At 37.2% G+C, this 26,749-nt stretch overlaps 1 protein-coding gene across 2 annotated transcripts in view; it reads left to right on the top strand.

Moving 5' to 3' along the window:
* Positions 1 to 26,749, top strand: part of PTPN2 (protein tyrosine phosphatase non-receptor type 2) — an 85,551-nt gene that overhangs the window by 26,386 nt on the left and 32,416 nt on the right. For both annotated transcript variants that reach the window (XM_008525296.2, XM_070629565.1), the window contains exons 3-4: positions 21,668 to 21,768; positions 24,456 to 24,554. In XM_008525296.2, coding sequence (XP_008523518.1) covers positions 21,668 to 21,768; positions 24,456 to 24,554 — 200 coding nt within the window. The remainder of the gene's footprint in view (positions 1 to 21,667; positions 21,769 to 24,455; positions 24,555 to 26,749) is intronic.

A 26,749-nucleotide genomic window follows, 5' to 3' on the forward strand; every position in this document is an offset into this window, starting at 1 on the left:
CTGAGAAAAGAGCGGGGAGCGTTAGCTCTCCACAGGAACACCTTCACTCTCCAAGTTCCCTCACAGCCTAGGGGAGAGCCCCACACAGAGGTGGCTAAGCTGTTGCAGGGATGTCTTCTTCAAGCCAGGACACCAGAAGAGCAGATAGTGAGGGCAGAGTGAGAACGCCCCCGGGATCACACAGGCGAAAGAAAGTACCCTTCCCCCTACCTGGTGGTCCAGGATAACTGGTTGGCCAGAGTGCCCACACATATGTTAGAAAAGCAGGATCTCTGAGTGAGCAAGCTGGGGATCACAGCAGCCTCACAATACACAGCTCTTGACCCACACCCAGTGGCAGCAGGTGGAAACTGTGACAAGATAATATCACTCTTTGGAGGCACAAATCCAGACTGTCAAACAGTATGACAAGATATATTAAATCTCCAGACAAGAAGGAACGTGACAAGCACCCAGAAATCAATCCTGAAGGGACAGAAATTTATAATCTAAATGACAGAGAATTCAAAATAGCTATCATAAAAAAACTCAACACTTGTAACTTTACAAAAAATACAGATAGTTCCATGAAATCAGAACAAAATTAATGAACAGAGGGAATTCTTCACAACAGAGATGAAACTATAAAGAAAAACCAGAAAAACCAATCAGAAATGTTGGAAGTCAAAAACACAATGGATAAGATAAAGAAAAATCTGGATGCCCTCAATAACAGATCTGATATTATGCAGGAGAGAATTAGCAATCTGGAGGACGGAAATATAGAAATGTTTCAGATGGAGGAGGAGCGAGAACTAAGACTAAAATGAAATTAAGAAATTCTTCAAGAAATATCTGACTCACTTAGGAAATGCAACATAAATATTCTAAGTGTTCCAGAGGGAGAAGGGAGGGAGAATGGAGCAGAAAACTTCTTCAAAGAAATAATAGCTGAGAACTTCCAAAGCCTGGGGAAGGAGCTGGAAATACAGGTAAAAGAAGCTAATAGAACTCCTAATTATATTAATGTCGAAAGACCTTCTCCAGGGCATGTAGCAGTAAAGCTGTCAAAAGTCAATGACAAAGGAAAAATATGAAGGGCAGTAAGGTAGAAGAAAATAACTTGCAAAGAAACCCCTGTCAGGCTTTCAGTAGATTCCTCAGCAGAAGACTTACAGGCTAGGAGAGAGTGAAATGATATAATCAAAATTCTGAAAGACGAAAACTTTCAGCCAAGAATACTGTATCCAGTGAAAATATCCTTCAGATATGATAGACAAATAAAAACTTTCCCAGATAAACAAAAGTTAAGGGATTTTATAACTGCAAGAGCCCACCTACAAGAAATGTTCAAAAAGGACTTCATAATTGAAGAAAAAACAGAGAGGGAATACAAAACCTGGGGCAAGGAGATGAATAGGCAGACACAGTCAGAAAATTGCTGCTCTCTATCAGAACAGGTTAGCAAAAACTTAACTATAACATTAAAGATAAAGGGAGTGTTGGCCCCATGGCCAAGTGGTTAAGTTCACGCGATCTACTTTGGTGGCCTGGGGTTTCACTGGTTCGGATCCTGGGTGCAGACATGGCACCACTCCTCAGGCCATGTTGAGGCGGCATCCCATATGCCACAACTAGAGCAACCCACAACTAAAATATACAACTGTGTACTGGAGGGATTTGGGGAGATAGAGCAGAAAAAGAGAGAAGATTGGCAACAGTTGTTAGCTCAGGTGCCAATCTTTAAAAAAGAAAAAAAGATAAAAGGAAGGAAAACATCAAAAATAAATATAATCTTGTCATTTTAACCACAAACTCGCAACCAAAATAGAATAAGTTGTGACAATAATAACATAGAAGGGGAAGAGGAATGGAATGGAATTGGCTTAGATTAAGGAAATAAGAGGCTATCAGAAAATGGACTATCTCATCTATGAGATTTTTTTTATACAAACCTCATGGTAACTACTAAACAAATAATCAGAACAGAGACAAAAATGATAAATAAAGAGAAAACTCAGAAAACCATCACAGAGAACTGCCGAACCGAATTGGTAGTCCAAAATACATGGGATAAGAAACAAGAGAAATGCAGAAGAACTGGAGAACGAGTGAATAAATTGGCAGCATTAAGCCCACATATAACAATAATCACTCTAAATGTAAATAGATTGAATTCTCCAATCAAAAGACACAGAGTGGAGGGATGGATTAAAAAACAAGACCCAACAATATGCTGCCTCTAGGAAACTCAGCTCTAAAGACAGACACAGGCTCAGAGGGAAGGGATGGAAGGTGATACTCCAAGCAAATGGCAAACAAAAGAAAGCAGGTGTTGCCATACTTACATCAGACAAAGTAGGCTTCAAGATGAAACAGGTAATGAGAGACAAAGAGGGACCGTATATAATGATAAAAGGGATACTCCACCAAGAAGACATAACACTTAAAAATATATATGCTCCCAACACAGGAACATCAAAGTACATAAAGCAACTATTAATAAACCTAAAGGGAGATATTAACAACAACACAATAATAGTAGGGGACCTTAACACCCCACTTCCATCAATGGATAGATCATCCACATGGAAAGTCAGCAAGAAAATAGTGGATTTAAACAAAAATCTAGACCAGATGGATGTAATAGATATGTCCATCTAAAAACAGCCAAGTACATAGTCTTCTCAAGTGCACATGGAACACTCTCAAGGATAGACCATATGTTGGGAAACAAGACAAGCCTCAGTAAATTTAAGAAGATTGAAATCATATCAAACATCTTTTCCAACCATAATGCTATGAAACTAGAAATCACCAACAAAAACAAATCTGGGAAAGTGACAGATGGAAACTAAACAACATATACTAAACAACCAGTGGATCATTGAAGAAATTAAAGGAGAAGTCACAAAATATCTGGAGACAAATGAAAATGAAAACACACCATACCAACTTAAATGGGAGGCAGCAAAAGCAGTACTTAAGAGGGAAATTCATAGCAATACAGGCCCATCTTAATAAACAAGAAAAATCTCCAATAAGCAATCTCAAACTACATGTAGCATAGTTAGAGAAAGAAGAAACAAAGCCCAAAGTCAGCAGAAGGAGGAAAATAATAAAAATTAGAGCAGAAATAAGTGAAATTGAAACCAAAAACCAATGGAAAGGATCAGTGAAACTAAGAGCTGGTTCTTTGAGAACATAAACAAAATTGACAAACACTAGCTGGACTCATTAAGAAAAAGGGAGAGGAGGCTCAAATAAATAAAATTAGAAATGAAAGAGGAGAAATTACAATGGCTCGACAGAAATACAAAGGGTTGTAAGAGAATACTGTGAAAATTATATGCCAACAAATTGGACAATTTAGAAGAAATGGACAAATTCTTAGACTTATACAACCTCCACAAACTGAAGCAAGAAGAAATAGAGGATCTGAACAGACCAATCACAAGTAAAGGGATCAAATCAAAAACCTCCCAAAAAATAAAAGTCCAGGACCAGATGGCTTTTCTGGAGAATTCTACCAAACATTCAAAAAAGATTTAATGCCTATCCTTCTCAAATTATTCCAGATACTTGAAGAAGATGGAACACTTCCTAACACATTTTATGAGGCCAACATCACCCTGATCCCAAAGGCAGACAGGGACAACACAAAGAAGGAAAATTACAGGCCAATATCGCTGATGAACATAGGAGCAAAAATCCTCAACAAAATATTGGCAAACCGAATACAGCAATACATTAAAAGCATCATACACCATGATCAAGTGGGATTTATACCAGGGATGCAGGGATGGTTGAACATCCACAAATCGACCAATGTGATACACCACATTAACAAAATGGGGAATAAAAACCACATGATCATCTTAGTAGACGCAGAGAAAGCATTTGACAAGATCCAACGTCCATTTATAATAAAAACTCTCAATAAAATGGGTGCAGAAGGAAAGTACCTCTATATCATAAAGCCTATATGTGACAAACCCATAGCCAACATCATACTCAACAGAGAAAAACTGAAAACCATCCATCTGAGAACAGGAACAAGACAAAGGTGCCCACACTTGCCACTCTTACTCAACATAGCACTGGAGGTTATTGCCAGAGCAATTAGTAAGAAAAAGAAATAAAAGGGATCCAAATAGGCAATGAAGAAGTGAAACTCTTGCTCTTTCTAGATGGCATGATTTTATACACAGAAAACCCTAAAGAATCCATCAGATAACTGTTAGAAATAATCAACAACTACAGCAAAGTTGCAGGGCACAAAATCAACTTACAAAAATCAGTTGCATTCCTATACTCTAATAACGAACTAATAGAAAGATAATTCAAGAATACCATTCCATTTACAGTTGCAACAAAAAGAATAAAATACCTAGGAATTAATTTAACCAAGGAGGTGAAAGACCTATACAATGAAAACTATAAGACATTATTGGAAGAAATTGATGATGACATAAAGAAATAGAAAGATAATCCATGCACATGGATGGGAAGAATAAACATAGGTAAAATCTCCATACTACCTAAAGCAATCGACAGATTCAGTACAATCCCAATCAGAATTCCAGTGACATTCTTCATGGAAATAGAACAAAGAATTCTGAAATTCGTATGGGGCAACAAAACACCCTGAATAGATAAAGCAATCCTGACAAAAAAGAACAAAGCTGGAGGTATCACAATCCCTGACTTAAGATTATACTACAAAGCTATAGTAGTCAAAACAGCACGGTGCTGGCACAAAAACAGGCACACAGATCAATAGAACAGAATTGAAAGCCCAGTAATTAAACCACATGTCTACAGACAGCTAATCTTCGACAAAGGAGCTAAAACAGGCAATGGGGAAAGGAAAGTCTCTTCAATAAAGGGTGCTGGGAAAACTGGACAGCCACATGCACCATTGTCTTTTGCCATACACAAAAATTAACTCAAAATCGATCAAAGACTTGAAGGTAAGTCCTGAAACCATAAAACTCCTAGAAAAAAATAGGCAGCACACTCTTTGATGTCAGTTTTAGGAGGATCGTTTTGGATACCATGTCTACTCGGACAAGGGAAAGAAAAGAAAAAACAAACAAATGGGACTTCTTCAGACTAAAGAGCTTCTGCAAGGCGAAGAAAAACAGGAGCACAACGAAAAGACGACCTACCAGCTGGGAGAAAATGTTTGCAAATCATATATCTGACAATTGGTTAATCTCCAAAATATATAAAGAATTCACACAACAATAAAAAAAATCGAACATGGGCCGGCCCACTGGCACAGCGGTTAAGTGCACACGTTCCCCTTCAGCGGCCCGGGGTTCACTAGTTCGGGTCCCAGGTGCAGACATGGCACCGCTTGGCATGCCATGCTATGGTAGGCATCCCACGTATAAAGTAGAGGAAGATGGGTGTGGATGTTAGCTCAGGGCCAGTCTTCCTCAAAAAAATGTATAAACAAACAAAAAATGAACAACCTGATCAAAAAATGGGCAGAGGATCTGAACAGACATTTTTCTAGAGAACATATACAGGTGACCAATAGGCACATGAAAAGATGTTCAACATCACTAATCATCAGGGAAATGCAAATGAGAACTACACTGAGATATCACCTTACACCCGTTAGAATGGTTATAATCACCAAGACTAAAATGTTGGAGAGGATGTGCAGAAAAGGGAACTGTCATTCACTGCTGGTAGGGATACAAACTGGTGCAGCCACTATGGAAAACATTGTGGAGATTTCTCATAAAATTAAAAATAGAAATACCATGCAACCCAGCTAACCCAGTACTGGGTATTTATCCACAGAACTTGAAATCAACAATTCAAAGAGACTTGTGCACTTCTGTGTTCACTGTAACATTGTTCACTATAGCCAAGAAGTAGAAACAACCCAGGTGCCCATCAACTAATGATTGGATAAAGAAGATGTGGTGTATATATGTACAATGGAATACTACTTGGCCGTAAAAAACGATAAAATCATCCCGTTTGCAACAATGTGGATGGACCTTGAGGGTATTATGTTAAGTGACATAAGCCAAACAGAGAGACAAGCACTGTATGTTTTCACTCATGTGGGAGGTAAACTAACACATGAACAAAGAGAACAGTTTAGTGGTTACCAGAGGGGAAGAGAGTTGTGGGTGTGCACAAGGGGTGAAGGGGCATGTTTATACAGTGACTCACAATAAGGTACAACTGAAATTTCACAATGTTATAAACTATTATGACCTCAGTAAGGTTTTAAAAAGAAGACTACAGCAAATATATGCACTTTGCCCTGTAATAATTTACATCGTAGTAGGGGAGATACATACCTATTGTTGTATATATCATGAGATGACAGTGTACTGAGAAGTGGAACTGAGAAGAGGCCCTCAGCCCTGCCCAGGGAATCAGGGATGGCTTTTAAGAGAATGAGCAGTAGTCAGCTAGATAGATAAAGGGGAACTGAAAAGGAGTTTTTTTTTAAATTCAGAGTCCTAAGTCTTTTCTAAATTTTGATTCAGTAGTTCTGGAAATCTGTATTTTTAAGTCTCTTTACATGATTCTTGTATACCCAGCTTGGTATCAGTCCTTAGACTGATATGTAGAAGCTACATTTCTAGGTATGAAGATGAGAAACATTCAAAGAGGGACATTTTGAAATAGAAAAAATTTGAATAAGTCCACCATCTTCGTATAATTGCCATGACCAAAAGATGCCTCAGTTGTCTCAATTAACTATGAGACAATTGTCTAAGAGATGATAGGCAAGAACTTGTTTGGTTGAGAAGGAAGAAATAGGTTGTAATAATCACTTTGAGAATCACATTTATGCTATTAGAGACTACTGCTGAATTTTGAAATCTTCTTTACTATTTGTTTTACAGGTGGAAATCCCAGTTTACTATTTGGTCTAAAAGGAAGTGCCAGCAGTTTCTTAGTGAATGTTATCTCTTTGTTGGCCATGAAACAGTTTTTTGGTTTTTTTTTTTATTATATAAAAAACATAACATAAATTGACTCTCTTAATTTTTAGGTGCACATTATAGTATTATTAACTATGTGCACATTGTTGTACAGCCGAGCTTTTCGTCTTACGTGACTGAAACTGTACCCATTGAATAGCAACTCCCCATTTTCCCCTCCCTGTAGCCTCTGACAACCACCATTCTGCTTTCTGTTTCTAAGAGTTTGATTACTTTAGATACCTCACATAAGTAGAATCATGCAGTATTTGTCTTTTGTGGTTTGCTTATTTCATTTGGTGTAATATCCTCAAGGTTCATCCATGTGAAATTGTCTGTTTTTAAAGGAAAGTTAAGAGAAATTTCTGATTGTGGTACTGTGGCAGGTCAGAGAGTTCATAGTTCCATACTGCTACAAAAGAAGATTCTCAATAAACATACTTTTGAAATGAGTTGCTAGATGGGGAGGAAGTAAGGAAAACTTCCAGGCTTCCTGTGCCCCCTTCCTCCTAAAAGAAAAAAAAAGATCTCAGCATATGGCATAGCTACTCTGAATGCAAATGCCAGTATCAGCTGAGATTTGTATTTATCTAATAAAATAGCCACAAGACGTATTAAGCAAAAATGAACAGAATTACAGGAAAAAATGAACAAGTCTACATTCATGGACTTCTTAATAGCACAAAATATTAGCATGAAATACAAGATTTGGACCACACAATTAAGCTTAATTTAACAAGAAAAATATGTAGAGTCTTATGTCCAACAATTAGAGAATGTACATTCTTCTAGAACTTACATGAAATATTTACTTAAAAAATGGACTCTCCAGGGGCCAACCCTGTGGCCAAGAGGTTGGGTTTGTGTGCTCTGCTTTGGTGGCCCAGGGGTTTCACGCAGGTTTGGATCCTGGCCACGTATATCGCACCACTCATCAGGTCATGCTGAGGCGGCATCCCACATGGCACAACCAGAAGGACCTACAACTAAAATATACAACTATGTACTGGAGGGCTTTGGGGAAAAGAAGAAGAAGAAAAAAGATTGGCAACAGATGTTAGCTCAGATGCTGATCTTAAAAAAAAGGACTGTCGACTAGGCTGTACAGTAAATCTTAATTTAGTAATTGCTGTCTTACAGGCCATGTTCTTTGACCATAATGCAATTAAATTATAGATTATTAAATTAAAATTCATGTAAATTTGAAAATTTAAAGATTTCTAAATAATTCATGGATCAAGAAGAAATCATAATGGAAAACTTAAAAATACTTAAGTGAACAATACATAAAATATTATCAAAACTTGCATCAAAAACAGTACTGCAAATAAAATATATTGTCTTAAATGTTTGTATTAAAGCAGAAAGTTGATAATGTGCTAAATGTCTAACCTAATTTAGAGTAAAAGTACAGAATAAACACTAAAAAAAGCAGAAAGGAAATAATACAAAAATACAAGCAGAATAGAAATCAAAGATATAATACAAAGAACCAACAGAAAGAAATGTTAGTTCCTTGATAAGACCAAACTCTGCCAAGACTCAACAAAAAAAATAAACAGTTACCAAAGAGAGAGAAAGGCACATGTAAACAGTATTAGGAGAAAAAAGGGGAATATAAATACAGATATAAAAGGAATTAAAGAGCTCATCGAATACTGCAAACAAATGTATGGCAATAAATGTGATCATTTAGAAGAAATGGAACAGATTTCTGGAAAAATACAACTTACCAAAGCTGATTCAAGAAGTAGAGAGTCCAAATAGTACTTGCTACTTTAAGAACTAGCCACTACGGTAAGACAAGAATAAGAAAGAAAAGAGATAAGGATTAGGAAAAAAAGAAACAAAGTTGTCATTTTATCTGTTGTATAACAAGTCACCCTGAAATAGTGGCTTAAAACAATAGCAATCATTTATCTTGCTCACAAATCCGGAGGTTGACTGGACTCAGGTGATTCTTGCTCCAGATCTTTTTTGCAGTTGTGGTTCAGATGGCGGCTGGGGCTGGAGTCACTCCCTTCTTCGCTCCGTTGTGCACTGTCAGCTGGAACACCTACACATGGCGTCTACGTGTGCCCTGGACTTCCTCATAAATAGTAGCTGAGTTTCAAGAGTGACCATTCTGAGAGAGCCAACCAGAAGCTGTATTGCTTTGTGTCACCTAGGCTTAGAAGTCACACATCACATCCATCACATTCTTTTCATTAGGGGTGAGTCACTAAGGCCATCCAGATTCAAGGGGAGAGGATAAAAACTCCACCATTTGATGGAAGAATTATCAAAGAAGTGTGTATATGTTTCAAAACCATCACAATTATAGATAAGATTTTCTTCATAGATAATCCAAAAAATGCACTGACAAAGAATTATTAAGAAATGTTTTGATAGTCTCAGAATTATAAGACATAGATCTTTGAGTTTTTAAAACAGACCTTATATGACAAAAACGTGCTTGTCATCTTTTTCAGTAAGCAGATTTAGATAAAATATTTTGCATAATAGTAATCAGAATAAATATAGCTATAAGTTAAATTTTATGGTAACTATTATATAAATATTTACTAGTATTCTTATGTAAATTTTAAAAATATAAAGGCCAAATGAGCTTTACATACTCAAAATCCATTGTACTAACAGCTTTTATACTTAGAAATTTTCTCATTAATTGTTAGGACTTTGGCCTTTGGTTCTATCTTCCATTTTGGTTTTTTCATTTTGTTTTTAATCTTCAATTTTAATCAAAGCTGAATTAAAGCTATTTTGGGCTTTTAATAATTTATCTCTACAGGCCATTGATGCACTGGAGTGGATCCAAGGAATAAGAACTAGAACTCTTAGTGAAGAAGCTAGAACTGATTAGATAGGGAAAGAGGAAACCTAAACCACAGAACGTGATAGGTGACTTCAGATCCTTGAACTTTCATGTGGCAAAAGGAATTCATTATATATGTTTTCTTTCCTTTTTTTGCTAAAGATTGGCACCTGAGCTAACATCTATTGCCAATGTTTTTTCTTCTTCTTCTTCTTCTCCTCCTCAGAGCTCTCCAGTACATAGTTATATGTTCTAGTTGCAGGTCCTTCTAGTTGTGCTATGTAGGACACCACCTCAGCATGGCCGGATGAGCAGTGCTAGGTCCGAGCCCAGGATCTGAACCGGCGAAACCCTGGGCCGCCAAAGCAGAGCACATGAACTTAACCACTCGGCCACAGGGCCCGCCCCTCATTATTATGTGAAGCCCAAAACATAGAACTAGGGTTCATAAATGAAGAACACAAGTGGTGAATATCCAGTCAGAGTAAGCAGGATCTTTCTTATTCTGAAGAGCTGTTTAAACATGCATGGGACTATGTGAACTAGTGCACTCACACTGTTGTAGGTATTTGGTGAGTGTAGATTTCTTATCAGATATTCTAAAGAACATTTGTGAATGAATTATAGAGGATTGGATTAGATGACCTTGAAATAGCTCTTGTATGCTTCATTTCTTGCTATTCCTTGTCCCTTTCTTGCTTTCTTTTCCCATTCGCCTTTCTTTCCTCCACTGTTGATTCCTTAACAGGTTCAGATATTTTTTTTTTTTTGACTGAACACCTGTCCTCCAGTAAAGTCCTATTCAGCCTTTAAGATATAGTTAGGTATCACTCCTCTGTGAAGTGCCTCTAGAAGTTATTTTGTTTCTAGAGCATTTTATCTCTGTTATCTAGCACAAATCTTACTCCCTTATGATTTTATTTACTTGTGTTTACTCTGTAGAGCAGGGTAAACGGGGTGTTTACCCTCTCCTAGGAGACATTTTGGATATTTGTGGGGGCTTGTTTCTCCTGGTGTATTTCTCCTTAACTATTTACATATATTAAAATACATACTATTTTATTATGAATTATTTTCCATTTATTTTTCCTTGTATTTCGGTTAGGGCATTATCAATATTCAAAAACAATTGTGTGTAGTTTCTGTTACCTCTGAATAGTAGGATAGTAAATGGGGTATTAAAGATACCATTAAGCCTCTTTTTCTCTTTCCTTGAATAATTCAATCTAAAAGCCCTTGGGGTTAGGAGCCCACATGTAGAAGGCATGTAGGTAAAGGCAGTGTCCTAGAAGGTGGGGGGGCACATGTTTGAAGAGTAGCAGAAAGCTAGAGTGAATCCAGTGATGTTGGATTAGAATTAGTGTGTTAGTGTGTGAACTCCTGGCTTTCAGTGAATATAGATATACAGATATATAGAAATGTAGGTATATCTGTGCGTACATGTATTTCCCTAGCACTGACCACTGAGAAGTCTTGGGAACACTGACACTCTGTTGGCATTCACACGCCTAACTTTTGATATCCAAATTTCATTCTCTGCTAAGAGGAAACAGGGCTCCTTGGAGAAGTGGCGGATTCCAGGACTGGGGCAGGGAAAGTATAAGAATAGCCTGGAATGTCTTGTAGTCCCAGAAAGTGAGGACATGCTCAAGAAATGATGAGGGCATGTCAGAAGGACCCAGAAACTAGCTTGAAGCCCACTGACTAAAACTGGGGGTAATTTGAGCATCAAAATAAATAATGATTGGGGCCGGCCTGGTGGCATAGTGGTTAAGTTTGTGTGCTCCGTTTCAGCGGCCTGCGGTTCGCAGGTTCGATCCCTGGTGTGGAGCTACACACTGCTCATCAAGCCATGCTGTGGTGGCATCCCACATACAAAAGAGAGGAAGATTGCCACAGATGTTAGCTCAGGGCCAGTCTTCCTCACCAAGATAAATAAATATCGTGACCTATTGAATAAAATAGAAATCTATGAATTTATATTGATATAAAGAAATGAATAAATAATTGGAGAGAAAGGAAAGATCTACCTTAGTGTAGGATGGCAACTAATAAGTGTTGAAATACATGCTAAACTTGGTGGGTGAAAATTTGATGAGGAACAAGATATTTACAAAGTCTTAAAGTGTTCCTCTACAAAATAATTTATTAAATAAAAGGGAGGACTAGTAACGGCACAGTGAAGAAACCTGGCAGACGCCAGCCTTATACAGTTTATCATGAGTAATAATGGGACACATCACATTGAAATCCTGAACTGCCCCCATAGAATGTGGTGAGCACAGAGCATCACCCTTTGCTGAACCTGTCAAAAGCATACAACCTGAACTCATTTGTGGGGAAATATCAGACAACTCGAGTAGATTGACACTCTATAGTCTTCAAAAGGTTATAGAAACCTTTCCCAGGAAAGACTAAGAAATGGTTCCAGGTTGAAGGAGACTAAAGAAACGCTACATCTAAATGTCACGTGTGATCCTGTATTGGATCCTTTTGTTTAAAGGACATTATTAGGAAAGTTGGTAAAACGTGAATGGGTTCTGAGTTAGTAAAGTATTGCTGTTAATTTTATGATTTTGACAGCTATATGGTGGTTACTTAAGTAGGATCGAGTTCTTATTTGTAGAAAATAGACACAAAAATATTCAGGGGTAATTGGGTATCATGTTTGCAATTTGCTGTCATTTAGAAAAAAAGTTCTTTGTATTTTTCTGTAAGTTTTGAAATTATTTCACGATAGAAACTTTAAAAAAATTACTTAAAGGGGGTGCTGAATCCTAACCAACACATGAAGGCAAGAAAAGGAAATGAAAGACGTACAGATTTGAAAGGAAGAAATAAAACTCTTTTTGCAGATGACATGATAGTCTACATAGAAAATCCCAAAGAATCTACCAGAAAACCTCCTAGAACTAATAAGTGAGTTCAGCCAGGTTGCTGCATGTAAGATCAGCATATAAAAATTATCTTTCTATATACTAGCAATGAACATGTGGAAACCAAGATTAAAAACACAGTAGTATTTTACAGGCACTCTAAAAAAGTGAAATCTTTTGGGATAAATCTAACAAAACATGTATAGGACCTGTATGTTGAAAACAACAAAACACTGATAAAATAAATCAAAGAAGATCGAAATAAATGGAGAGATATACCATGCTCATGGATTGGAAGTCTCAACATAGTAAAAATGTCAGTTCTCCCCAGATTGTTCTACAGGTTTAACAAAATTCCTATCAAAATCTCAGGAATTTTTTTTTTGTAGATATAAACAAGCTTATTCTCAAATTTATGTGCAAAGGCAAAGGAACTAAAATAAAATAGCTAAAACAATTTTGAAAAAAAATAAGTTGAGGAGGAATCACTGTGCCAATTTTAAAACTTACTATATAACTATAGTTATCAAGACAATGTAGTATTGGCAGAGGGATAGAAACGTAGATTGGTGGAACAGAATAGAGAACCCAGAAATACACAAGTACAGTGAACTGATTTTTGACAAAGGTGCAAAGCAATTTGAGGGAAGGAAGATAATGTTTTCAGCAGTCTATACTGGAGCAGTTAGACATCCACATGAATGTCTAACTTCATTCACTAAAAGTGAATCTTAATCTAAACCTCACACCTTATACAAAAATTAACTTAAAGTGAGTCTTAGACTTCAGTATAAAGTGTAAAGTATAAAAAGTTTTAGAAGAAAACAGGAGAAAATTCAGGACCTAAAGCTAGGTGAAGTGTTCTTAACATTACACCAAAAGCACAATTTATAAAAGAAAAAAAATCAATAAATTGAACTAAACCAAAATTAAAAGCTTTTGCTCTGCAATAGACCCTGATAAGAGGATGAAAAGATGCCGACAGACTGGGAGAAAATACTTAATAAACCACAAAGAACTCAAATCTAGAATATCTACCAAACTCTCAAAATTCAACAGTAAAAAACCAAACAGTCCACTTAGGAAATGGGCAAAAGATTATGAACACAGATGGCAGATAAGCACATAAGCATATGAAAAACATCATTAACCATTAGGGAAATGCAGATTAAAACCATGGTGAGAGATCAGTACACTACTAGAACAGCTAAAATAATGAGGCCACAAGAATTGGAGAAGACCAAGAATGCAGAGAAACTAGATTCCATACAAGGCTAGTGAGAATATAAAATTGTATAGCCACTCTAGAAAACAGTTGGCTGTTTCTTAAAAAACTAAACATACACTTACCTTATATGACCCAACCATTGTACTCCTGGACATTTATCCCAGAGAATTGCAACTTATGTCCACACAGAAATGCGTACATAAATGTTCATATCAACTTTATTTATAATAGCCCCAAATTGGAAACAACCCAGATGTCCTTCAATGGGTAAGTGATTAACAAACTGGTATATTATACCGTGGAATACTACTCAGCAACAGAAAGAAATGGAACTGTTGATGCATACAGCAAATTGAATGGATCTCAAAGGACACATGGTGAGTAAAAAATCCAATCTCCAAAGGTTACATACTGTAAGATTCCATTATACAGCAGTGTTGAAATGGTAAAATTATAGAGATGGAAAACAGATTAATGGGTTAGGGACGGGGTTGGAGAATGGTATGACTATAAAAGGTTGCACAGAGGATCTTTGTGGCAATGGAGCAGCTTTGTATCTTGATTGTGGTGGTGGCTACATGAAACTACAAATTTGATAAAATTGCATAGAACTGTACACATACAGATGAGTGCCTGTAAAATGGGAAATTGGAATAAGTTCTGTGTGTTAAACTAGCATCTTTCCAGGTTTTTGAATTTGATGGCTTGGGTAATGGGTAATGGGCAGGGCACTGTGCTGGGCAGTGGGAATATGTGATGAACATGACAGGGTCCTTGGCCACAAAGAGCTTAACCCTAACAAAGAAGGCTGCAAATGGCTGGAGGCCTGGGTGCTGCCGCCGCCGCACAGGCTGAGTGGATCAAAATCTTGCCCTGACAGTAAGTAGCCTTTTAACAGAGGCTCCTAGTGTAGCCGCAGTTCATCGTGTGGGAAGCTCTGCTGCAGAGTTCCTGCTTATGTTGGGGACTGGTGGGAGGAGCAGAAGGGTGCAGGGAGGGTGCTTAAAAGTCATGGGGAAGAAACATGGCACCTCTTCCAGGACCATTAGTTATACTCAGAATTTGGTGGAGGGCGGAACATGAGCGGTTGTTTATATATTAATATGCAGATACGTAATGAAGCAGAATTTTTAAATTCCTGTAACTTTTTAAGATAAAATAAGACTTTCAAGGAATTTTGTACTTGACTCTTTGAGGGTATTAATGCGAGTCAATTAGTAAAATAATCGAGAAGGACTGGTCCAATCCAGCCATTTCATCTTACAAGAAAACTGAGACCCCAGGAGTACTAGTGACTTGGCCATTATCACAGGGTGTAGTGTCTGAGTAACTTGGATACTGATAGTATTTCTCAGGTAGTAGGTTCTGCTTTTCTCTATTAATCACAGCTGTGTCTGCAGTCATGTAGGTTGGTAGAGCCAAAGCAGACAATTAAATCTGCCTCTTTAGGCCCCTTTTCTTTCACCTGCACTGCAGAATTCCAATACCTACATTAAAAAGTCTTGAAGCTTTCTGAGCTCTTCTTTTTGCTGAATTAGTTCACTGTTAAAGTTAGTTAACATTGTTTCACCTCCTGCTTATGTTTCAGAATGGTTTAGTAGTGATATACAGCTTAACAATTTGAATACGAAAGTTTTGTGGAATTCATTATATAAACAATGCTTGAACACTTGCCACCCTAAATTGTTAGGACACTGTACTAGGTAGGCGCTATGAGAAAATGGAAGTAGAAACCCTTTTCCTCTGATAGTCAGATTTAGGGGGTGAGACTAATGAATCAATACAGGATTTCTCAACTCTCTGTGCCTAAATTGTAGGTTGCTTCTCTTCTGTTTGTTCATTGGGCTCGAGCCACGTTCTTTGTGTCCCTCAGATAAGTTAGACATGTACTCACCTTAAGGCATTCACTCTTGTCTGTGTATGGAACACTCTTAACCAAAATATCTATATGATTGACCTCCACCAAGTCTTTGCTTAAATATCACTGTCTCATTGAGGCCCAACCTGACCACCCTATTTAGAATTGCAACTTGTACCCCTCAACAGCACGACTAATCCCCTTTACTGTGCTTTTTTCCCCATAGCATTTATTGCTGTATAACACATAATTTACTTAGTTTTGCTTTTTGCTCTCTCCCCTTCCGAGAATGTAAGCTCCAGGAGGGTGTAGATTGGTCCTAAGTGCCTGGAATGTAGAAGATATTTAATAAATATTTGGTCTGCATTGTTTGCATGGTGACCCATGGACTTTTGGATGTAAGGAAAGTAGCATTCTTTCCTCCAAGTCTCTCTACCCTCAATTTTTGAGGCTCTAACTCTCCTAGAAGGAGAAATTCTGAGTTTCAAGGAAAATGGTGAGATGCTTACTGATTATATTAACCTGAAGCTTAGTATGTATTATTTTATTCAAACTGTCAAAGAGGAAAGATTCCATGTTCCACACTACATTAATGAATTTTACCCCTTTTGTAAGGACACTTACTAGGTGTTCTTGCTATTGCAGAGACTCTTGGGAATAGATTAAAGAGGGCCTTTCCAGTTTGGAGATGCGTGGAAACAATTTAATCAATTAACATTGTCCTGTCAAGTTTAGGAACTTGAAGTCATGATGGATTGCAAGAGATTGAAGTCCTCAGAGAAAGTCAACCTATTGTTTAGAAAAGATTGAACCTGCCAGATGTTTCTAAAACAGCATATTCTTTCAGTCCATGATGATGTGCACCTGGGAAATTGTTCATTAGTAAATCTTTCCATTCCCACTGCCACTCTTTGGTTCAGTACTCAATCAACCGTTGATTGAACTGTTAGCACATCAGTGTATTAAGTTGTCTTCCTCTTGTTCCAGTCTGTCCTCTATGATGCTAGTAGTTACTTCCTTGAAAATCAAATATGCTATGACCATCCTTTAGGGAGCTTCATTGAGGTTGGCTGTGCCCATACCACAGCACAGAAGGCCCTTCAGAGTGTGGCCTCAACATGGCCTCTCTCTCATCTCCCCAGCTCTTCAGCCTTTCTGAGTTTTCCAGTCCTTCATGATATGCCATTCCTTTCTAATCCTCTTTATGTGTGCTCCTTCTGCTGGAATTTTCCCTTCTTCACCTGCATGGCAAAGCCTGCTCATCTTACTAGGCCTACTCAGGCATCAGCTGGTCAGCTTTCTTGTGACAACATATAATGCAATTAGTTATAGTACTGGGAGTTATTACTTAATAGAAATTTTTTTCTTTTAAAAAGCTTTAAACAGATATTGTCTTACCTTTGTGTCCCTGTTGCCTGGCTCCTAAAATATATTTGTTGACTGGAAATTCTATATGAATATTGAAGATATTATATGTAAAGAAGAGACCATCAAGGTGGAGGTTCCATCAGAGAGGCTCTCTGGAGTGGAAAACTCATAGGTTGGATCTTTGGGAAAGTAAGGTTTGTGTGACAGAGATGAAGGTGGAGATTATATCTGAGGTGAAGACAATATGAAAGGCGATGCCAGGAAGAATTTAGGGTGTATGCTAAAGGAACCAACTTAGATGGAACAGAGAGAACGTAGTGTGGGAAATATGTATTCTCTTAAGTTACACAAACCTAGATTCTCCTCTTGTGCTTCTCTAGTATGTTATTTTAGGCTAATGACTTGACTTCTCTGCGTGTCAGTAGAATGAGCATAATATCAGCTTCACAGGGTTGTGAGGATTGAGAGACGTAACCCAGTAAGATGTGTCATACAGTATCTGACACGTCATAGGTACTAAATAATCTTCTACAGTAGTTGTAGTTGGTTATGTGTTCAGTAAAGGAAGCATTTATCAAATAGATTTTTCTTTGCAGAGCAAACAATTGAAATGTTAATACTCTCTGTATACTAAGGTTTGTGTTTCTTCTCTTCTTTAATATGGTAGTGCTTATGGTGACTTGGGTTTTAGTTCTAGCTTTGCTTTTGGCTCCTTGCTTGATTTATGATGGAAAATTCATAACGTTTGTGCCTCAGGTATATTACTTGTAGGGTTGAAGTGGGTTGACATATCTATAAAATGCTTTCTGTTCTTGGCAGGGAAGTACCATGTAAGTATGGACAACAGTATTTGAAAACTTATGTTTTTCCCCCCGATTGAGAATAAGAGAATGAAAGGGGAAAAATCTGTTAATGCTGTATTGATAGAGTTGGTCGTCTTCTTGCCTAAATTATATTAATTATTCTTGATCTCTGCCTTGGTGTAACCTGTTGAGCATGGTTATTGTGAATATGAATCCTCCTTCTTCTTTGACCTTGAAGACTTTCCAAAAGGAGATGTCTTTACAATAATGATACACTAGGTGAAAACAAGGTGGGGGGAGGGGGTGTTTATAAAAAAAGCTTACTTGAGGCTGGCTCCATGGCCGAGTGGTTAAGTTTGCGCGCTCTGCTGCGGCAGCCCAGGTTTCGGATCCTGGGCACCGACATGGCACTGCTCGTCAGGCCACATTGAGGCGGCGTCCCACTCCCACAACTAGAAGGATGTGCAACTAAGATATACAACTGTGTACAGGGCGGGGGTTGGGGATATAAAAGCAGGGAAAAAAAAAAAAAAGGAAGATTGGCAACAGTTGTTAGCCCAGGTGCCAATCTTTAAAAAAAAAAAAAGCTTACTATGACAGTATTGAAAGAGGAAGCTAGTCTGTATTGTCAGCTCAGGCCACAGCTAGAGCTAGTCATTTCTTGACAGATGAAACCATTTCTCAGAAAACATGCTGTTTGAGGGTAGGAGGTGAAGGGACTCTTCATCAGAAGTTTCCTTAACTTTTATCCAATTTATAAGGCACAGTTCTTTTGGGTATTGTATTTCTTCATTCACTTGGTGACAAGAATTTAAGAGTAGATGATGCCCTCATAGAAAAAAGTATATTTTCTTTGTATTTTTCTATTGGTGTTTATTAGCTATTGAGAAATAAGATTTCCTGTGAAGTGTGGTTTGGTTGCTTTTGTGGTATCTCATGCAATATAGTTTGAACTATCTTCATTTTTCTCCTTTTGCTGGATCCTTTAAAAGAAGATAAAGAGGGAGATAACCATAAACTTAGAATGGTAAAGTACTGTGGGTTTAGGGACTGGCTTACAGTCCGGAGGTTATGGGACTCTGTCATTTCAATAATGTCATTTCAGAGGTTTTTGGGCAGAATAGACTGTGGGAGAGGAGTAAGTATGTAACTTTCTGTTTCTTTCTAATTCCAAAGTCAAAAATTTGGTTTGGAATGAAGAGTTCACAGATTTTGGGCTGACTGATAGTAACGGGGCAGGGAAAGGAAACATTTGACTCAGGTTGTAAGGGGACCTGTGTCCACTCTCACTGATATTTTAAACCATACATTACGGTTCTTAATTGGAGAAGAGGCATTGACCCTTTTTGTTATCTTTGTTAGAGAAAAGAAATCATAAAGTCACAATTTCTCATAAAAAGGCTTTGATAGTTTCACTTCCTGAAATGCATATACATACTATCTTTGTAGATAGTTTTAAAGTGCTATGTTTTATTTAACACCAGAAACTCTCATGTTTTTTCTCTGCAAAGATTCTCTTCTGAATCAAAAAGTTGTATATACTTTTAATTTTTTATTAATCTTCTTAATAGAACAGAAGATTTAAAATAAATATCTAATGAGGTAGGTGTATTTGAGAGTTTTGTTTTTAGTCAGTTGAGGAGAAAATATAGGTTCAGCCAACATTTGTAGCCACTTACAAGTAGCTGTAGAGTTTTCCCAAGGATTACCTTCCTTTTTTTGTCTTATCTGCTAGGAAAATTTTTTTTTTTAACTTTTTTTTCTGAGAAAATACAGTGTTTCTCTGCTTTTGCTGACTCTATATAAATAAATGTTAGAGAGAAGCAGGGCCATGGCTTGGGGGCCAGGCTCTGCATGACCCCAGGTGCCTTTCACGTGGCACCCTGCTCTCCATTGGTCAGATGCAGGGGCTCCAAGGAATGGATCATGCCTTTACAGGTGTGAGAGTCAGTGCTTTTAATGAATCGGAGTGACACTTCATCTAAATTTTAAAGCTAGTGGGAAAATAACAGTGAATTCTGGTTCACTGAGGTCATAGTGTCAAATACTCTTAAAAATAAACTGCTGAAGGTCTTTCTCTAGGCTTATTTCCTCAGCTATGGAAGGGTCTGGGGTAGTGACATGCAGGACAACTGAATTCCCAGCACCCTGGAGAGGGAACTTCCCAGTTTTTATGGATTCTTGCCTTTGTTGGCCAAATTGCTTTTTTCAGTTACGCAATAGACACGATTAACCTTTGGGGTTTGTGTTCTTTCTGTGATTACAGGATGAGGAAATACATTCCTTTGGTATTATATTTTGTATTTTGGAGCTTGAATTTTAGGGATTGTGTGGCATTCTAAAAGCATGCATTCTCTTGATAGATGTTATCTAGGAGATATATGGTCTTTAGGTGGCTGACCTTTTTACTATCTCACATAATATCCCAGTTAAAGGATGATTAAACTGTTAAAAAAAAAGCGTTTTAAAAAAAGTGCTTGCTGACATCATCTTTCCGAGAACACTAGTATAAGTGATTTACTATAACAAGATCTTAGTTTTTCCTGTTGACAGATGACATGTAATATTTACAGAGGTCTTGGGTTCAGTCCAGCAGAAACATCTCAGATAAATTGATGAGTGAAACTAAAGCCATTTAACATTTTCTTTCATATGCAGATAATGTAGACAGTGTTTTTACTTTAAAAGTCAGGGAGAGAACGGATATTTAGTATAGATTTCCTTAAGGGGAGCACCCTATAATAGAATGTATTCTCTAGAGTTAAACATCAAACGTGTTCAGTTTATAATTCAGTTACAGTCATGCGTTGCTTAACGACGGGGATAAGTTCTGAGAAATGCATCTTTAGGTGATTTCATCATTGTGTGAACATCGTAGAGTGTACTGACACAAACCTAAATGGTATAGCCTATGTACGCCTAGGCCATACAAAACTCATCTTATGGGACCACAATCATATATGCAGTCCATTGTTGACTAAAGTGTCCTCGTGCGGTGCATGACTGTATTCTGACAGTTGTATATTTAGAATTCTAAGCTAATGTTAATTCTCTTGTTGTGCACATGCTTTCTATTCCTGTCTCATGCTTCTCTTCCTTTCCCATCAAAATGATAAAAGGTAAAATTTTATATGCCACATATTTAAATTAGCATAAATTGTAAATCAATGAAATTTTTACTTTTAAAAACTAGAAATATATCTAAACTATTATAAACAATCTAAATAATAAAGCATCTTTAGGTGTCTTTTAAAGAATTGGAATATTCCAACTGTGTTTAAATATTTTTAGCACTTAATCTAAATATAGTTAAATGTTAAAAATTATTTAAATATAGTTGAGTACAGATCTATTGAGGAATGAAGAAAATGAAATGTAGTTACTGTGGAAATCTGCTCTCATCTATTTGAGGCCAGTTTTTTTTTTAGGTAGAACAGTCAGTTCTTAGGCATCAAGAATCTGAATGATCCTTTTACTTTTAGGACGGTAGGTGCTTTATTCGTTTTACTCTTTGATTGATTTTTCTAGTTACAGTAGCTAATCTACAAACAGAAGCACTTCCCTTCCTACACCATAGTAATAAACAAAAGGATTACATTTTTGTTCTTCCTTTAAAAAGATGAATAATTTGGGATTTGACTCAACTCTTCTGTGGTGCTAATTTATTTTTTTCTTGGTTTCTCCTGTCATTTTATAAATACCTAGAGCACTGATATTAAAATTAAAAAGTAATGACAAGTTTGAAATGACAATTATGGTTTATCATTCTCTGTTTCAGATGATCACAGTCGTGTTAAACTGCAAAATGCTGAAAATGATTATATTAACGCCAGCTTAGTTGACATAGAAGAGGCACAAAGGAGTTACATCTTAACACAGGCAAGTTGTGTGATGTCGAGCAGATGCCTGACAATGTAATTTTTGTGATTGGTCTGCTTTAAAACATAGCTAAAAGTATGTCTTGACTTCTTTTGGAAATGAAATGTTATTCCAGTGTTTTCTGTTGTTATGGAATGAATTGTAGACATTATAATGTTTTGCAGCTTTGCGTATTTAAAATAAAAGTAAAGTTATTTTTAAAGTTATATATTCCGTGAAGGAGAAATTTTTAGTGAAATCGCTTAGGCCAGTTCTTTTCAGTTAAATTATCTTCCTTGCTTTATATTTGATACAGAACCTTTGTTAATACTTTAACTTCTTCCGTTTCTCTTCACATAACCTGTGTCATCACCAGAGGACTTCTGAAAGCTCTGCTCCACCCAGCTCTCTGGCATATATTTTCAGAGTACAGATATGCCTTGATGGGTCCAGCCTTTCTTCAGTGCAGATGAGGGTGCTGAGAACTGCTGCCCAGAGGACTGGCTAGGAGGCCAGAGAGCCGGATGGTTCCCTGCGGCGTTCTCCCCGATGGCTTCTTGGCACATTGGCCACACCCATGTTTCAGCACTACTTTTCTTCCATTCTGAGATAGTAGAACTGATTTTGGTTTATCCACACCAGCTACCCTTTATTTATCAAATAACAAAGACTTAATTAACATTTCTGCTAGTTAATGATTTTTATATATTCAAAATATTTGAGATTTTTAAAAACCCAAATTGGATCAGAATAACCTGTTACTGAAAGAGAAAAAAGTTTAATGTGGTAAAAGATTCAGTTGAATGTAACTGTGAGCTGTCAGACTATTTCTAGTTCACAGGAAATGAAAATCAATTACTTTATTTTACTTGAAATAAAACAGCTCCTGTAAATCAAAAAGAAAAACAGAAACAATATGTATACTAGAGAACATAAGTTCACAATTCAAAGAAAAAATTAAAGTTAGATAATATATATATGAAAAAATACTCAATTCTTCTACTATTTAGGGAATGTAAATTTAAACCAGTGATCAGTTAGCACTTTTCAGCTGTCACAACATTTGAAAGTTTAATGTACTCAGTGATCAGATATGTACAGACATAAAGATATATGTGAGGGTGTTTATTGCAACTTAATTTTAATAGCATAGGACCAGAAATAATAGGGGACTAGCTAAATAAATTATGAAATAATCTGTAAGGGATTAGCTAAATAAATTATGCATTTATACCATTAGTACTGGTTATTTCTGGGAATTAGGAATAAATAGAGACTTTAATTTTCCATTTTATGCCTTTCTGTCATATTCAAAGTTTTTCTTATGAGCATTCCTAGTGTTTTTAATAAACTCATTTTTAGAGTTAAAATTTCTGGGGCCAGCCCAGTGGCACAGTGGTTAAGTTCGCATGTTCCACTTCGCCAGCCTGTGTTTCAAGAGTTCAGATCCCAGGTGTGGCCCTGTGCACCACTTGTCAAACCATGCTGTGGCAGGCATCCTACATATAAAGTAGAGGAAGATGGGCACGGATGTTAGCTCAGGGCCAGTCTTCCTCAGAAAAAAGAGGAGGGTTGGCAGCAGATGTTAGCTCAGGGCAGATCTTCCTCAAAAAAAAAAAAAAATTTACTATTTGAAAAAACTATAATGTTAAAAAATAGAAAAGAACAATTACACTAAATCCCTTATTACTCCCTTCTTTCTATTTCTTTTTTTCAGTCTCATTTCTTGGTTCTTCTTTCTTGTCTTAGTCCTTAAAGATATAGGTGTTTCTGAAGATTCCGATTTAGCAGGGAGGAGGGTTTTCCCTTCTATCTACATTGTAACTTCAACTCTCTGGAACCATATTTTCAACCTTTATATCTTTACATATATATATTTTATAAAACATCGTAAATCCCGCACAATAAAATGCCACATTAATACCCTATGATTATATTTAAGCCTCTTGTTGGACTGTACCTTTCTTTTTTTTTAATTTTCAGATGTACATCATTATATCTGGATTCCTGTGTAGTTACATCATGTTTACCACCCAATTACTAATTACCATCCATCACCACATCCATGTGCCTTATCACCCCTTTCTGGAAATCTTTTTGTAGTTAACTTGGGTTGGTTGGCTGGCTAGTGATGGCACAAAATTCCTCTTTTGCAGGACTGCCATGATCTGTGGGAGGCAGGGCCTCTCTTTCCACTGGAAGCTGAAGGCACAGAAATTTCCTTTGCCTGCCTCCTTTGCAGCTAGAACATGACCAGTCAGATATTCCCACCCAGGGCTTTGATTCCAGTTTGCTTATAGGCTATGGATGAGTACTACTGCCACCTTAGTATGGCAGTGCCAGCCGAGCAAGTCGATAGTAGTGATAGTATCAGGAACTCTGTCCCAAGATCACTCTCCTTTGGGCAGAATCTTGCCTTACATTGGTTCCTACCTAAGCCTGGTTCTCCAGTCTTCATCTCTGAAAGCCACCTGAGAGCCTGAAGAATTCCTCTTCTGCCTAAGTAAATAAAAGTCGATTTTGATCATTTATAGCCAATAATCCCAACTAGTACAGACCTATTTTTTAATTCAAGTGGATTTAAAGTCTTATTTGCTGTTTATGATCCAATACATTGTTCTCAAACCAGAAGCATACTTGAAGGAGTTTTCCTTGAGCCTTCCTCTGTCCCCTTTCTCTTATCTACCTTTTCTTCTCTATTCTCGCAGGGTCCACTTCCTAATACATGTTGTCATTTCTGGCTCATGATTTGGCAGCAAAAGACCAAAGCAGTTGTCATGCTAAACCGAGTTGTGGAGAAAGAATCGGTGAGTAATACTTCATTTTTACAGATTAATGTATTTTCTATGATCATTAGCTTATAAATGTGTTCATATTTCTTTTGGGATAGTCATTCATTAGTTTGGCCTTTAATTGCCAAATAGAGTTCAGGGTATTTCAGATCAGAAGAACTAATGGTATCCTTTTCCTTTCTTACCTTAAATATTTAAATAACAATTGTGGACCACTGCCACCATGATATAAATATAATGGAACAAATACTGACTAGTAGTGATACATAGATCTTTGGAATCCCTAAGCTTTATTAGAATCTTTACAATTTGCTATTATCAAAGTCTTGGAAATTTTGTAAACAATTAAAGTGACAGGGTTTTTAAAATCTTTATTATTGGCTCTTAGGTCATGAGACAGTAATTATGAGAATATAGATTTATTGAAATTTGAAATACAATCTAAACAGTGCTAATTAGTAGTGTAACTTTGATTAAGTCTTAACTTCTGTAGCTTTAGATTCCTTTTCTGTCAAATAAGCAAATGGAAATTATTGTCAATAAGGTCTTTTCCAGCCTTAAGATCTTGCACTGTCCTTCAGATTCCTGGTGCTTACTTTTTTCTAAGTTCATCATGGGACCGGCCTGGTTGCATAGTGGTTAAGTTCGCACACTCCACTCTGGCAGCCCGGGGTTCATAGGTTCGGATCACAGGCACAGACCTAGCACCATTCATCAAGCCACACTGTGGCAGCAATCCCACATAATAGAGAGGGAGATTGGCATGGATGTTATCTCAGTGACAATCTTCCTCAAGCAAAAAGAGGATTGGAGGGGCCGGCCCAGTGGCGCAGCAGTTAAGTGCGCACATTCCACTTCGGCAGCCCCAGGTTTGCCTGTTCAGATCCTGGGTGTGGACATGGCACCACTTGGCAAGCCATGCTGTGGTAGGCATCCCACATATAAAGTAGAGGAAGATGGGCACCAATGTTAGCTCAGGGCCAGCCTTCCTCAGCAAAAAGAGGAGGATTGGCAGTAGTTAGCGCAGGGCTAGTCTTCCTCAAAAATAAAAAAGAGGAAGATTGGCAACAGACGTTAGTTCAGGGCCAATCTTCCTCACAAAAAATAATAAATAAATTTACTTTTGCTGGTTTTCAATGGTGGTGAAAATTTTTCTGATGTATTTCTAATCTGAAGTGAAATTGACACATCAGAATGTCCAGCAGTGTCAGCATAGTCATTTAGAGTGGTTTTTCATGGTTTCCAATGTAATTTAAAAATTAAGTGATGATGACATTGTCAGTTTGAACAGTTTGAGCAGCATTGCAAACTAGAGGACTTATGTTTTATCCCTCATTTTGGAATATAATTGCTATATTAATAAGATTAAGATTGCCACTGGAAATTAGAAATCATATTTATAGTGGTTGGATGCAGAAGCTTAATAAGATTCAATTTAATTATTTGGGGGAAGATTACTTCATGGGTGGCCGTGTGTTGTTTATTAAGTTGACCGTAACGTCTGATTATCTTTCTTTTTGTGATGTTAGCAGCCATTATTGGTCAGTGCTTAGTTCGTTAATTAATTAGGGGCTACAAAATAGTGATATTCCAATTTTATCCTTCCTTCTTGAGTTTTTGTTGGAATAGTTCTATTAAAAAAACAAAGAAACGTCCTATTCTAGTTAGTTGACCACTTTTGTGTAGGAAAAGTGGTTTTCAAAATAGAGTTGATTCTCTAGTGTCCTCAACAGGTGACCAATTAGGTTCTTTTGCTGTGAGGGCCGTGGCAGGAGCAGATGAATTATTGTGAACTCACGGATCTAAACATACTTGATTAATTTCACTTGATTGCAGTTATTATCCTTCTTAGTACTCAAATTGTCCCTTCATGGGCCAGCTGGAATCTCTTCAAATTGGGCCCTGTATCCTTTCAACACAAACCTAAGAGTCTTTAATAGCTTTCTTGCTATCTGGAATGACTGCATAATGCAGGCTCATCTTAAACTCTTCTTTATACAATCAGCCATTTCTTTTTTTGTTTTGTTTTGCTTTTGGTGAGGAAGATTTGCTCTGAGCTAACATCTGTGCCAGTCTTCGTCCATTTTGTGTGTGGGTCACCACTGCAACATGGCTTGACAAGTGGTGTAGGTCCGCACCCAGGATCCGAACCCCACGAGCCCAGACTGCTGAAGTGGAGCACTCCAGATTTAACCACTACACCACAGGGC

Source organism: Equus przewalskii, chromosome 7 (genome assembly GCF_037783145.1).
Source record: "Equus przewalskii isolate Varuska chromosome 7, EquPr2, whole genome shotgun sequence".
NCBI lineage: Eukaryota > Metazoa > Chordata > Mammalia > Perissodactyla > Equidae > Equus > Equus przewalskii.